Source organism: Notolepis coatsorum (assembly GCF_963971535.1).
Source record: "Notolepis coatsorum genome assembly, chromosome: 1".
Taxonomy (NCBI): domain Eukaryota; kingdom Metazoa; phylum Chordata; class Actinopteri; order Aulopiformes; family Paralepididae; genus Notolepis; species Notolepis coatsorum.
Window position 1 is genome coordinate 193,719,760 of NC_140165.1, and position 13,696 is coordinate 193,733,455.

At 45.5% G+C, this 13,696-nt stretch overlaps 1 protein-coding gene across 1 annotated transcript in view; it reads right to left on the reverse strand.

Annotated features, from left to right (window-relative positions):
- alkbh8 (alkB homolog 8, tRNA methyltransferase) overlaps positions 1–13,696 on the reverse strand; it is a gene marked incomplete at its 5' end in the record, with an annotated part of 63,139 nt that overhangs the window by 27,884 nt on the left and 21,559 nt on the right. The window contains one exon of the mRNA XM_084322018.1: positions 11,456–11,562. Coding sequence (XP_084178144.1) covers positions 11,456–11,562 — 107 coding nt within the window. The remainder of the gene's footprint in view (positions 1–11,455; positions 11,563–13,696) is intronic.

The window sequence follows — 13,696 nt, forward strand, 5'->3', positions numbered from 1 at the left end:
GTCTCACTAGGCCTGCCACGATAACACATTTTGCTGGGCGATTAATTGCCCCCGAAAATATCGCGATAAGCGATATTATTGCGACCGGTTAGAGAATATTTTTTTTGGAGAAATTTATTTCCCAAAACTTTTATTTTGAAGCCCACCGCTCCGTCTTTTCCGGTGTTTTAGACTTTTATTTTGAAGCCCACCGACCGGACCGGAAGTATTGTTGCGATTATCAGGTACTTTGGGTACCAGAAAAGTCACGTGAAACACTGCAGACCACTGATTGGTCAGAATAGAGACGCGTCTCTAGGATTTCATAATCATTATGTTTGCAGCAGGCACAAGTGCAATAAACAAAGGATACAGTCACTGTGTATTCTGCCTCATTTATTGATTAAACAAAACCGACATCAACACAATTTGCCACCGAGCGGAGAGTTTAGTCTCGCAAAAAGATCGCTGACTTGTTAAGGCTTGTTGTTAGGTTAGGTGCTAATGTTGTGCTAGCGTTTTAGCATGGCTATCGTACATAGCGTGATCAATATAACTCGCTATTGATTGTTTGTATGAGTAACGTTAATGCTAGTAGAATAGACACAACGTGAGGTAATCACCATCCATTTTAAACCGGTTATTACCTAATGCTAACGTTAGCAAATAGACGCGACTGGTAACGTTACAGCTAACGTTAACGCTTGTAGAATAGACACAATGAGAGGTAACGTTAGCGTTAGCAGAATAGACACAACGATAGGGGTGGGAATCACCAATTTCATCATGATACGATACGATATCGATTCTTTGGACAACGATACGATATTTGCCGATATCACAAAGTCTCTCACGATACAATACGATTAGATTATTCAGGTGCCTGCAATCGATATGAGATGATATCATATGCCCATTTAACACAATCAGTAACATTTAGATCAACTAAAAAAAGGTAACGAAAATATCATTTGACATTTGTATTTTTGAGCTCTTCCAGACATTTAAAGGAAAATCAATCTATTGTTTTTAATACAAATAGACCTCCTGTTCACTGTAAAGTGCCACGTTTTGATATATTGAGCTTTAAACTTTAAGCTCCATTTTTTGGAACTCAAAACTCAACCTAAAACCCCTCCCTACCTCCCTCTCCCAAACCGTTCCTACAACAATTTGTTGATGTTGCATGATCATGTATAGGCCTACATTTATTATGTATTATATTGTTTATGTTTAAATAACATTTAAACATCAAACTCCTCTGACCTCATCTGGTCTTTCCAAAGACGCGCGCACACACACACACAGAAAGGGAGAATGCTATGCTGTAACGTCTACACACACGGAGCTACTGCTGTTGTTCTTGGGCGGATATGAGACTCGCCACAGGATTTTCAAAATAAGAGTATCGATATGAATCGATCTTATTACATTGCATCGATCCGATTCGATTGTTGATAATTACATCGATGTATCGATCTGGATCGATGTATCGTCCCACCCCTACACAACGAGGGTCTCGTTAATGTTGTTATTGATTGATTGAAAACTGTGTTTACTCTGTTTGTATGAGTAACGTTAATGCTAGTAGAATAGACACAATGAGGGGTAACGTTAGCCCCACGGAGCTCCTGTGCTGTGCTCTGTAGTAAAGCCAGCGGCCCGCCTCCCAACACGGACAGTGACTGACAAGGGGCACTGGGTCCGCCTCATTAAAACAAACGCGCAAATAGCAATTAATCGCGCCCGTCAAAATCATTGCATTCATTTTAATTATCGCGGCAATTAATCGATTTATTGCTTATCGCGGCAGGCCTACGTCTCACTGATGCAGCCGGGGTTACCAGAGTTCATTCTGGAGCCGCGGCGATTATGTGTTATACTGTACACATGGTGGATCAATACAATTATCGATTTTTTCTAATGGTGATCAGGAATTGGAATATACCATTTGGATACCATCTGATGTCAGGTAAGGAATCTATGTTATCAGATAATCAGACTCGTTTTCACGGAGATATAAGCGTTTCCACTATATGTGATATTGCTGTTTCACTGTAAAAGCCATCAGGAAATAAGAGCAGCGATTATCAGCGTGCGGCACGAGCGTGCGTGCGCACACATATACTATCGATCATCTAGCGTTTATTTGAAAACGATTCATAAATAGGCCGACAAATGACAACGTTCTGGAATATTCCAGTAAAAGACGATTATCATCATAGGGTTGTTTTTTCCGTGAAAACTAGTGATTTTCAAAATGCTATCAAACGGAAATGAAGCGATACAAAAACAATCTGCCTTGACAATGTTGACTGGAAAATGAGTCTTTGATAAGCGACGGGCAGATTAGACACATAGCCATAATTTAAAACATAGATTAGGCAATATTAAGTTAACATTGGAGTGGGTTTGGGCATCAAGGGGGTAAAAAGGAAAACACGGCGTGGCATCCAAAGTGTTAAGAGGCCCAGGGGGTGCAGACTGTTGTAGTTTGGTCAAATCAAGCTAATTTACATCATGATCCAAAAAAAATATATTCTGCTGAGCGGGCCAGAGCGCTGAGCGCTTGATGCGCAAATGAAGATGAGCGGTGAGCTAGCGTGGAGTGGCTTGGGGGGGGGGGGGGACAACATGAGCGAATGAGAGCGGAACTAAGCCGTGCATAGCGAAGAGCGGATTTCTCGGCCACTCCGCGCCGCTCACATGCTCTGATGCAGAGAGACAAAAAAGGTATGTATCTTCTTGTCTAACTCCAGGGAAGATGTTAAATAAGCTAATTTCCCAAAATGTTGGAGTTTTCCCCTTGTGCACCCCTGGGGTCTTTTTCTACTTTTTTGAAATATTTTGAGTGTGTGTGTGAGCACAGCGGTGTCTGTGTTTATTATTATTTCATGAAATTGGGTAAATATCTTAATTTTACATATATGTTCATTGTGTGAAAAGCTTATAACATGAAACACTCTAGAAAAATAGTTACAGATTTAGTGACTTGTTCACCCCTAGTCCCTTTTTCTACTCCCATCCACTTCCATGTTAATAAAACCGCTATAAAACCGCCATAAAACCGCAAGTCTAATTTTTTTTTTTTTTTATCTCTAATCTCTAATTTTCACATCATATATCGATAAATAAACAGAATAATTACACCAGGCATTCAAAATACATACAATACATACCTTTTAGTAATAGATTAGTACTAACCGGTGCTTACTAACGCTTACTAACGGCTATTTCTGACCGCTATTTCTGACCGAAATAGTCTACCTTTCTTTTTTATAATGGCAGATTCTTATTCACAGGTATTTTGTCCCGTTTTGATATGCTGTAAAGTATTGGAAAAAAATAATAGATATATGGTGAATATGGCGGTTTATCAGGGTTTTTTCAATAAAAACTGACGTGGTATCAAACAAACACTAATTTAAGTGGTTAAAATTCGAAAATATGTGTAATTTTTTACAGATATCTTGAGAATAGGCTATGAATGTTAAACATGGGTAAAATTTTTTTTTTTAAATAGTAAACAGTTAAAATTATTTGGCTTTAAACATGATGTATCTTTTCCTCTCTTAAGCCCAGTGAGCTCCCCCCATTGTTAGGCATGCACAAGGGTTAAAATGTTTTGCGAGTAGCATGGCCTCGCAGTCAGGAGGAGTGGAGTATGTGTCACTGGAGTGAGGTGTGTACCTGAGAGCAATGATACAGTGAAAGATGTTTTGAAGGCTGTTGATTTGAAAATCTTGTTTATGCATTAAGGATGAATAAAGCTGTGTGGTGTTTCTGAAGAAGGAAAGTTTGGTACGCAAAGTGATAGCCAGTGGAATTTGGGTGAAGGATGTTCTTGTGGCTGCATCGCCTCTGTCAGCACCCGCTACGAGGGTAGTTGTGTCTAACGTACCCCTGTATATTAACACATTGAGTGCCAATGACGAGATTAGTCGTGTTAACTCGCCATGCGTTGAGTGCCAATGACGAGTTTTCTCGTCTTTTTCTCGTTTTTGCTTTTATTAGCAATATCCATAAATTTTTCATCCATCCAGCCTGAGGTTATCATTGGGAATGGGTCTGAACTCGAAAAGGGCAAATACCGCCGCCTATCGTCTCCCGGATGGTATGGCACATCATTGGATTGGATTGGGTGGGCATGTGCATCAGAAAAAAAGTCCGGTCCGGGGTTTTCCTTTCTCTGGCAAGCAGTATCTGTTACCACATTCACTGGGGAGGCTGGGAGCAGCTTTCGATTATGTGTTTTGAACTATAACGTTGGATCAATAAACGCGATCAATATTTGGAATGGCGATCAGGAATTGGATTAATCTTTTTGCAGAACATCTGATGTGAGGTAAGGACTATTTTACCAGTATTGGGTTAATCAGATGTTTTTTTCTCAGCCATCGCAGCGTGTCTGTGTGTGTGTATGACGTTAACGCTGACCAGGTCATGGATAATAGATTTTTCAGCCCGCTTCTCTAGCGTGCATAAGTACACATATACTATCGATAATCTAGCGTTTATTTGAAAACGATTCATAAATCAGCCGGAAAATGACAACATGTTTTGTGTATTCCACTAAAGAGCTATTATCGCGGAATTTCTCTGGAATTACTAGAACTAAAACTATACTCGTATTCAAAACGGTATAAAACGAAAATGTACCAATGAAAAAACAATCCGTTTCGTACATGTTGACTGCAAGCAAGTCATTGATAAGCAAGGGGTGTTTTAGACCAATAGCCATAATTTAAGATATAGTTTAAGCCTTCGCAAATTTCCCCGACCTCCCATTGACTTCCTTACTGGCACTAGCCCATATATGGTCAAAGGGGCGTGGCACTCAATGTGTTAAAGACGAGGTTCTGTCGAGGGAACTTCGGGAGGTTTGCAAGTGGATTCAGACTGATTGCTCTTGGGTATAAGAACCCGGTTCTGCGCAGCAGAAGAGTAAGAATACAGCAGAGGGTTCCGGTTTGCGACGTTCTGGTGAACAGCCACATGAAAGAGCTCCCGGTCGGTGAATATCAAGAAAAGGAAGTAAAATAATTCAAAGCGAAATAAAAAGTGACAATTCAAGGATATAAGAGAGGAGGAGGGTTGAACACAAGAAAAGGCGAGAGAAAAGCGACCCCAGAAGGAGTACAAATGGTGGCGCTGGAGATGATTCAGACTAGCATGCCGCAGTGGGCAGCTAGCATGCAGGCTAGCATACAGGCTAACATACAGGCTAACATCCTGCAGATCGCCCAGGACATGCGGGCTAGCACACGGGCTAACGAGCTAGCTAACCAAGCTTTCCAAGCTAACATACGGGCTATCCAAGCTGGCACGCGGGCCTGGCTGGAGAGGGAGCTGCAAGCTAACATGGAAGCTAACATGGTGAATACGACGCAGCGGGGGATACAAGCTAACGGGGTGTTGGACCGCAGCGAGGCCTGGCTGGAGAGGGAGCTGCAAGCTAACATGGAAGTCAACACGAGGAATACGATGCAGCGGGGGATACAAGCTAACGTGGTGTTGGACCGCAGCGAGGCCTGGCTGGAGAAGGAGCTGCAAGCTAACATGGAAGTCAACACGAGGAATATGACGCAGCGGGGGATACAAGCTAACGTGGTGTTGGACCGCAGCGGGGCCTGGCTGGAGAAGGAGCTGCAAGCTAACATGGAAGTCAACATGAGGAATATGACGCAGCGGGGGATACAAGCTAACGTGGTGTTGGACCGCAGCGGGGCCTGGCTGGAGAAGGAGATGCAAGCTAACATGGAAGCTAACACGAGGAATACGGCGCAGCAAGTGATACAAGCTGGTTCGGGAGAGGTGAAACGGACGGCCCCCAGGGGAGGGACGGGGAGGCGCTGGATACAACCGGATCAACCAGGACTCTGGCACCCAGGTCGGCCGGACCATCCGCACACGAGATGCAGGCGCGGAGGTCGCCCGGGCCGGCCAAGATGCAAACACGGAGGCCACACACACCAACCGAGATCCGAGCACCGAGACCAACTGGACCAGCCAGAACTTGAATAACGAGGTTTCACACACCAAGCAGGACTCGAGCACTGAGGTCATACACACTGACCAAAGTCTTGGATGTTGTGGGGTCGTCGGCCGTGGGGTGGGGTGCTGGGTGGCATGGGAGGTAGCGGGCTTGGCTCGGTGGGGGGGGGGGGGGGGTACCACCCCCCGCCCCTCTACTGGGCCTGGCCCAACCAAATTCAAGGTACCCGTGTCGCTGAATACTCGGCCACGCGTGAGACGGCCCTGGGATGTGGAGGAGCCCTGTTTCTGGGGGTAGATGGTGGGAGGGGGGGGGGGGGCCCTCTCATGGAGGTCTGGGAGGCTGAGCGCGGCCGAATTCAAGGGGCCCAAGTGGATGTACTGTTGTTGATGTCATTGTAGGTATGCTGTAAGTGCTGTTTGTCTATAAATGTTAATAAAAAAATTTAAGTTTAAAAAAAAAGAATACAGCAGAGGTTGATGTTGCCTGTGGATTTTTACAAAGCGTTCTGGGACACTATTGGACAGGACCTCTTTTGTGTCTTGCATGAATGCATTGAGGTGGGGCAGCTGCTACTGAGCTGCCAGCGGGCAGTTCTGGCTCTCCTGCCGAAGAAGGGGGACCTAAATGAACTGAGAGCTGTAGCGATTCTTTCGGCAGACTACATTTACATTTTACATTTAGTCATTTAGCTGACGCTTTTATCCAAAGCGACTTACAAGTTCTGTACGACAAGCCATCAGGAAGGGCACAACTCTATCAGCTGAGTAACAATGTTCGTCAAAGTGTTGAGTGCTACAGTGTAGGTTCGTTTATTAGGACAAGTGCATGACAGTATGGTTAGTTAGGGTTAGATAATTTTTTTTTTTTTTTTTTAATTCAGATAATGGTTGAAGAAGTGCGTCTTTAGTCGACGGCGAAAGATTGGACGTGTTTCGGCTGTCCTAACTGGGGTGGGTAGTTCATTCCACCATTGTGGGGCAAGGACTGAGAATAGGCGACTTCTCTTTGATGACCCTCCCGGAGCTTGGATAGGAGTAGGTCTGAGGCGGCCAGAAGAAGCAGAGCGTAGGGGTCTTGAGGGTGTGTAGTTAGAGACCATTGACCGGAGGTAGGCGGGAGCAGTTCCCTTTGCCGCACGGTATGCTAGGTCGAGGGCCTTGAAGCGGATTCGTGCAGCAATGGGGAGCCAGTGCAGGTCACGCAAACTGGCGCTGCTGCGATGGCTGCCTTTCTGATCGCTCCGACGAGACTGTGCTTTATTATTATTATTTTGTTAATTTTTATAGTATTAGGAGTTTTATTTGCACCAACTGTTGGTGCATTATATGTGTATGACCGTCAGTCAATCATTGACATTGGATTAAGAAAAACTTACCGTTTGGATTGCTCTCTGGATCGGATCGCTGAACAGCAGAAATGGCCCACCGAGATCCTTTGTTATGCCGGCCACGGACAAGACAAAAAGCCGCCGCGAAGACGAGGAAAGAGAGCCGGGGTCCGGAACAGACTGAGGTCCAAACGACACAGAACCACATTGCCCAGCATATTGTTGGCCAATGTGCAATCGATAGGAAACAAATTGGACGACATCAGAGCAAGGATCCAATTCCAGAGGGACATTCGGGATTGTAACGTCCTCTGTTTCACAGAAACTTGGCTGAGTCCAGATGTCCCGAATCATGCAATAGAACCGGCAGACCACTTCTTCGTTCTACGAAAAGACCGGACGGCATTAGAGTCACTAAAGAAGAAAGGAGGCGGCATTGCCTTCATGATAAACAAGGAGTGGTGCGATTTAGGCAACACAAAGGAAATGTCTAACCACTGCTCCCCAGACCTGGAGTTTATCACGATAAAATGTCGACCCTTCTTCCTCCCAAGAGAGTTAACGTCCATCATCCTCATCGGAGTGTACATTCCACCACACGCGAACACTGAGGTCGCACTTTCAAAACTTCACGACGAGGTAAACAAACTCCAGGCAGCTAACGTTGACGCGGCCATTTTGGTCTTGGGGGATTTCAACAGCGCGCGTCTTAAAAAGGTGCTGCCGAATTTCTATCAGCATGTGACCTGTCCCACCAGAGGCGAGAACATATTAGACCATGTATACTCGCAATTTAAGAATGGGTACAAGTCACAGGCTCTTAGTCCATTCGGTAAAAGCGATCACGCCGCAATTTTTCTTTTGCCTAAGTACAAACAGTGTCTCAAGCGAACGCCGGTGGTCTCGCGAGAGGTTAAGCGTTGGACCGTGACGTCAGTAGAGTCACTCCAAGCAGTGCTGGGAAGCACAGAATGGAGTGTACTCCGTGATAACACAGCCAATATTAACGAATACACCGAAACGGTGATTGACTATGTCTGTACTCAGGTAGAAGTAATAATCCCCACCACCAAAATTAATATCTACCCAAACCAAAAGCCCTGGGTAGACAAATCCGTCCGTGAGGCTCTGAAAGTGCGCACATCAGCATACAACACCGGGCTGGTGACAGGCAACATGGAAGAACACAAGATGGCAAGATACAACGTCAGGAGAGCAGTAATAGAGGCAAAACGGCGTTACAGGGATAAAGTTGAACTTCAGTTTGAACAGGCTGACTCTAGAGGCATGTGGCAGGGCCTCAGAACAATGACAGACTACAAAGGAACCCCCCTCAAACTGAACAGTGACATCTCCTTAGCAAATGATCTCAACTCCTTCTATGCGAGGTTTGAGGCTGTGAATAACAACACCAGCCTACAAACCACGGCAATGGGGGGGGGGGGGTCTGCTGATGGAGACTCAGTGTTCAGGGTAACAGAGCATGAGGTGAGACGGATCTTTAAAAAAGTGGATATCAGGAAGGCAGCAGGACCGGACGGCATCCCCGGCCGCGTCCTAAAAGTCTGTGCCGACCAACTGGCCCCGGTATTCACTGACATCTTCAACCTGTCCTTGGAACAGGCCGTCATCCCCACCTGTCTGAAGAAGTCCACCATCATCCCTGTACCCAAAAAATCTACGCCCGCTTGCCTCAACGACTACCGCCCTGTAGCCCTCACCTCCATAGCCATGAAGTGCTTTGAGAAGCTAGTGAAGGGCTACATCTGTTCCTCCCTCCCCATCAACCTGGACCCTCTGCAATTTGCATATCGCCCCAACAGGTCCACGGAGGACGCCATAGCCCATGTGCTGCACACAGCAGCATCACATCTGGACAAGAGGAAGGGGAACTATGTGAGAATGCTGTTCATCGACTACAGCTCAGCATTCAATACCATAGTCCCCTCCAAACTCATAGCCAAGCTCAGGGACCTGGGCTTGAACTATGACCTGTGCCAGTGGGTCCTGGACTTCCTGACGGGCAGACCCCAGGTGGTAAGAGCCGGCAACTGCACCTCCTCATCCATCACGCTCAACATAGGGGCCCCCCAGGGCTGTGTTCTGAGCCCCCTCCTCTACTCCCTGTACACACATGACTGCGTAGCACAGCGGAACAACAACACCATCATCAAATTTGCTGATGACACAGTAGTGGTGGGCCTGATCTCTGCCAACGACGAAAGGGCCTACCTGGAAGAGGTAGAGAACCTGTCACAGTGGTGTCAGGAGAACTGCCTCTCCCTGAACGTCAGCAAAACAAAAGAGATGATTGTGGACTTCAGGAGGTCGGGGGTCAAGGACTACAGCCCCCTCAGCATCGACGGGGCACCAGTTGAGAGAGTGAACAGTTTCAAGTACCTCGGAGCCCACATATCCGAGGACTTGACATGGACCACACACATTGACAGTGTTGTGAAGAAGGCACGACAACGCCTCTACTTCCTCAGGCGCCTAAGGAAGTTCCAAGTCAGTCAGAAGATCCTTAGGAACTTCTACTCATGTACAATAGAGAGCATCCTGACCGGCAACATCACCTCCTGGTTTGGGAATAGCACTGCACAAGACCGTAGCAGACTACAAAGAGTGACACGTTCAGCCGAACGCACAATTAGAGGGGGGCTTCCCACCCTCCAGAACATTTACAACAAGCGGTGCAAGGGGAAGGCTAAGAGAATTATTAAGGACTCGAGCCACCCGAACAACTGCCTCTTTGAACTGCTGCCGTCAGGCAAGCGATACCGGAGTCTTATGGCGAGCACAGAAAGACTCAGAAGGAGCTTCTATCCCCAGGCCATCAGGCTGCTAAACGAACAATAATCGCTAAACGAACAATAATCACTATGCAACAACCATCAAATGCACACAGCACACACACCCACACGCACACACACACTCACTCAAACAAACAACACACTGCAGCACCCACTCTCCACACTTTAGATCACACAAACACACTTACACTTTATATTTATTGATAAAGGATTTGCACTACAACTCGTACACCTACTGTGAATTGTACCTAAACTGCACCTCGTCCATTTATGCCTTGCACTATATAGTATTGTATATTAGTACACTGCACAGTATTGTATATTGTATGGTAACTACGTCTACGAACATTGTACATATGTCTAAACTGAACACTGTGACCTCTTTTTTTTCTTCTAATTTTTACTATGTTTTTATTTCATACTTATCTTGTCATGCACAGTCTCTGGAGCGCAACAGTAAGAAGCATTTTGTACAAAAGTATTCTGTACTTCTGTATGACAACTATTAAAGAAACTTGAAGAAACTTGAAACTAAGAAGTGGGTGACATGGGCTGACTTCGGTAGGTTTGAGATCAGGCGGGCCGCTGCGTTCTGAATGAGTTGAAGAGGCTTAGTGGCAGTGGCCGGGAGGCCAGCGAGCAGTGCGTTGCAGTAGTCGAGGCGGGAGATGACTGTTGATTGGACGAGGAGTTGGGTGGATTCTTTTGTCAGGAAGGGGCGGATCCTTCTGACGTTGCTCAGGAGGAATCGGCAGGTTCTGGTTGTCGCTGCGATGTGAGCAGAGAAGTTCAACTGGTCGTCGAGGACAACACCAAGGTTCTTGGCGGTCGGGGACGCGGTCACAGCTGCATTCTCGACTGTGATGGAAAGGTCGGTCAGGGGGGAGGATTTGGCCGGCAGGTGGAGCAATTCTGTTTTGCTTAGGTTCAGTTTAGGTTCAGTTACAAAATGGTTGCTAAGTGACTGGCCCCTTTTGTGGAGTGTCTGAAAATGTTACCCATGTTTTCCTACAATGCCAAAGAATCAACAATGTTTTGTGTTTCCTCAAGGGGTTGTGTGTAAAGCACGCTGTGCATGCATGCATGCGTGTGAAGGTTGGTTTTATGAAGATGCCGTGAGGTTTTTTGTCTCTACTGGCAATTTTTTTTTAGATGTTTTAATAGAGAATATCAAAAGTCTAAACTCTCTGTCTCTCTGTATGTCTCTCTCTCTCCCTGTCTCTATCTCTCTCTCTCCATCTCTCTCTGTCTCTATCTCTCTCCCCATGTGTGTGTCTCTCTCCATCTCTATCTCTCTCCTTTGCGCTCTCTATTTCTCTATCTCTCTCTCTCTCTCACCCATGTGTCCAGAGGTATCTGCTCTCTCCTCTCATCACCAAGAGGCTTCTTCTTGGCAAAATCATGGGAAACAGCCGGCCGTCAGGGTGACGGAACTCCATCACAGCCTGGAAGAACACACGCACACATTCACGGACAAAATGAGTCCCAGGGAGATGGAAGTGGTGTTTCTCTAAATTACATTTCCCATAATCCTGTTGTTTCCTGTCACACAGAGGATGCAGTCATATTTTCCGTCTCGTTGTAGTTCTGTTCTCATGTGAGAAGATGGGAAAACAGCACAACAGTCATAACACTAACGTACAAAGCTCTAGGTTCTGTGTCTCTGAACAGAGACCTTTCACAGCATGTTTAGATTAATGTCCTCCATGTTAGAAGAAACAACAGTTGCTATGTGTTGATATATAAAATATACAGTCCGGTCCGGAAATATTTGGACATTGACTGTGTACACCACCACAATGGACTTGAAATTAAACAAGATGTGCACATCCAAATCAGGTGAACAGTAGGAATTACAATAGTTCCTACATGTGCACCCCCCTTTTTAAGGGACCACAAAAGTAATTGGACAAACTAACAATCCATAAATAAAATGGTCACTTTAAATACTCGTCCCTGATGATGCTCTGCCAGGCCTAATGCAATGGTCTTCAGTTCCTGCTTGTTCTTGGGGCATTTTTCCTTCAGCAAGTGAAATGCATGCTCAATTGGATTCAGGTCAGATGATTGACTTTAGCATAACATTCCACGTCTTTGCCTTAAAAAACGTTGTTCTTCATTGTCCATCTGCAAGTCTAGAGTTAATTTCAAGTGTGGTATTTGCATTTGGAATCTGCTGCTGTTAACTCTCAATATGAGGTCCAAAGAGCTGTCAAATATTTCTGGACCTGACTATCTCTTATATATGAACACTAGGGGTGTAACGGTACACAGAAGCCACGGTTCGGTACATACCTCGGTATTGGGGTCACGGTTCGGTACAACAGAAAAAAATCATTTTATAATTATTATTATTAACACTTTCAGTGCCGTTCACGTAGATCTACGGTTCTGTCATCCGATCGTTGCGTGCCGGAAACGTAGATCTACGTTTCTGTCACGGTATTTATTTTATTATCTATATCCATTCATAATTCAGCGGGGCACCTTATGCAAACTGTTCTGAGTGTGTCTAAGCTGGCAGACGGTATTATACCGCCCTCTAACGCCTTCGGCCAGTAATGCACCCGGTTAGAAATGGGTTTGTTTATTTTCTATACCGAGCTGCGGCGTGGGGGGGGGGGGGGGGGGGGGTCCTAAACACTCTTCATTACTTCAGAGACCAGGTAAGGACACTATATATGAAAGCTTGCGTTGATCTGATATTTATTGCAATTGAAGCTACATGTGTTTATGTGTCTGGCTGTTCTGCCGTTGGGTTGCCGGGGGGGGGGGGGGGGGGGGGCGCGCCGGTCTAAACCACATTGCATGCATGCACCACAAAGGATAATAGTGATGATTTCAGGAAGATCCGATAATCAGGCGAAAAATGACAACGTGCTTATTGAATTACACAAAAACGCTGTTTTCGTGTATTTTCCCTGGAATTGCTCAGAAGCGGCCGGACTATGTTCATATTCAAAACGGTATCAAACGGAAATGTACGGATGAAAAAAAGAATCTGTTTTTTGTAGGGCTGACCTTCGATATTTTTTTGGAATTCGAAGCTTTGGGGCCGAGATTCGATTTTAATTCGAAGCTTCAAAAAAAAAAATATATATATATTATTAACACTTTGAGCGCCACTCACGGCTAATCTCGGGTTTACGATTGTGACGTTGAAAGCCACGTCACGGCTTTTCTCGGATTTTTTTTTTTTTAGCGATCTGAAATCATATTGCATCACTTGAGCCTACGGTTGGAAATCCAGGGGCCGCCGGCGATCAGATGTGAAAAAAGCGCCCCCTATCGTCTCCCAGATGGTAAATCACCCTTTTGGAATGGACTCAAATGAAAATGGATGGGGGGAAAAAAATATTCCAGTCCACATTTTCCAGTCCACTGATGCAGCCGGAGTTACCAGAGTTCATTCTGAAGCCTCTGAGCCGCGGCGAGCATGGGTTATACTGTACACACGTTGGATCAATATACTTATCGATTTTTTCGAATGGTGATCAGGAATTGGAATATACCATTTGGATACCATCTGATGTCAGGTAAGGAATCTATGTTATCAGTGTTAGGATAATCAGACTCGTT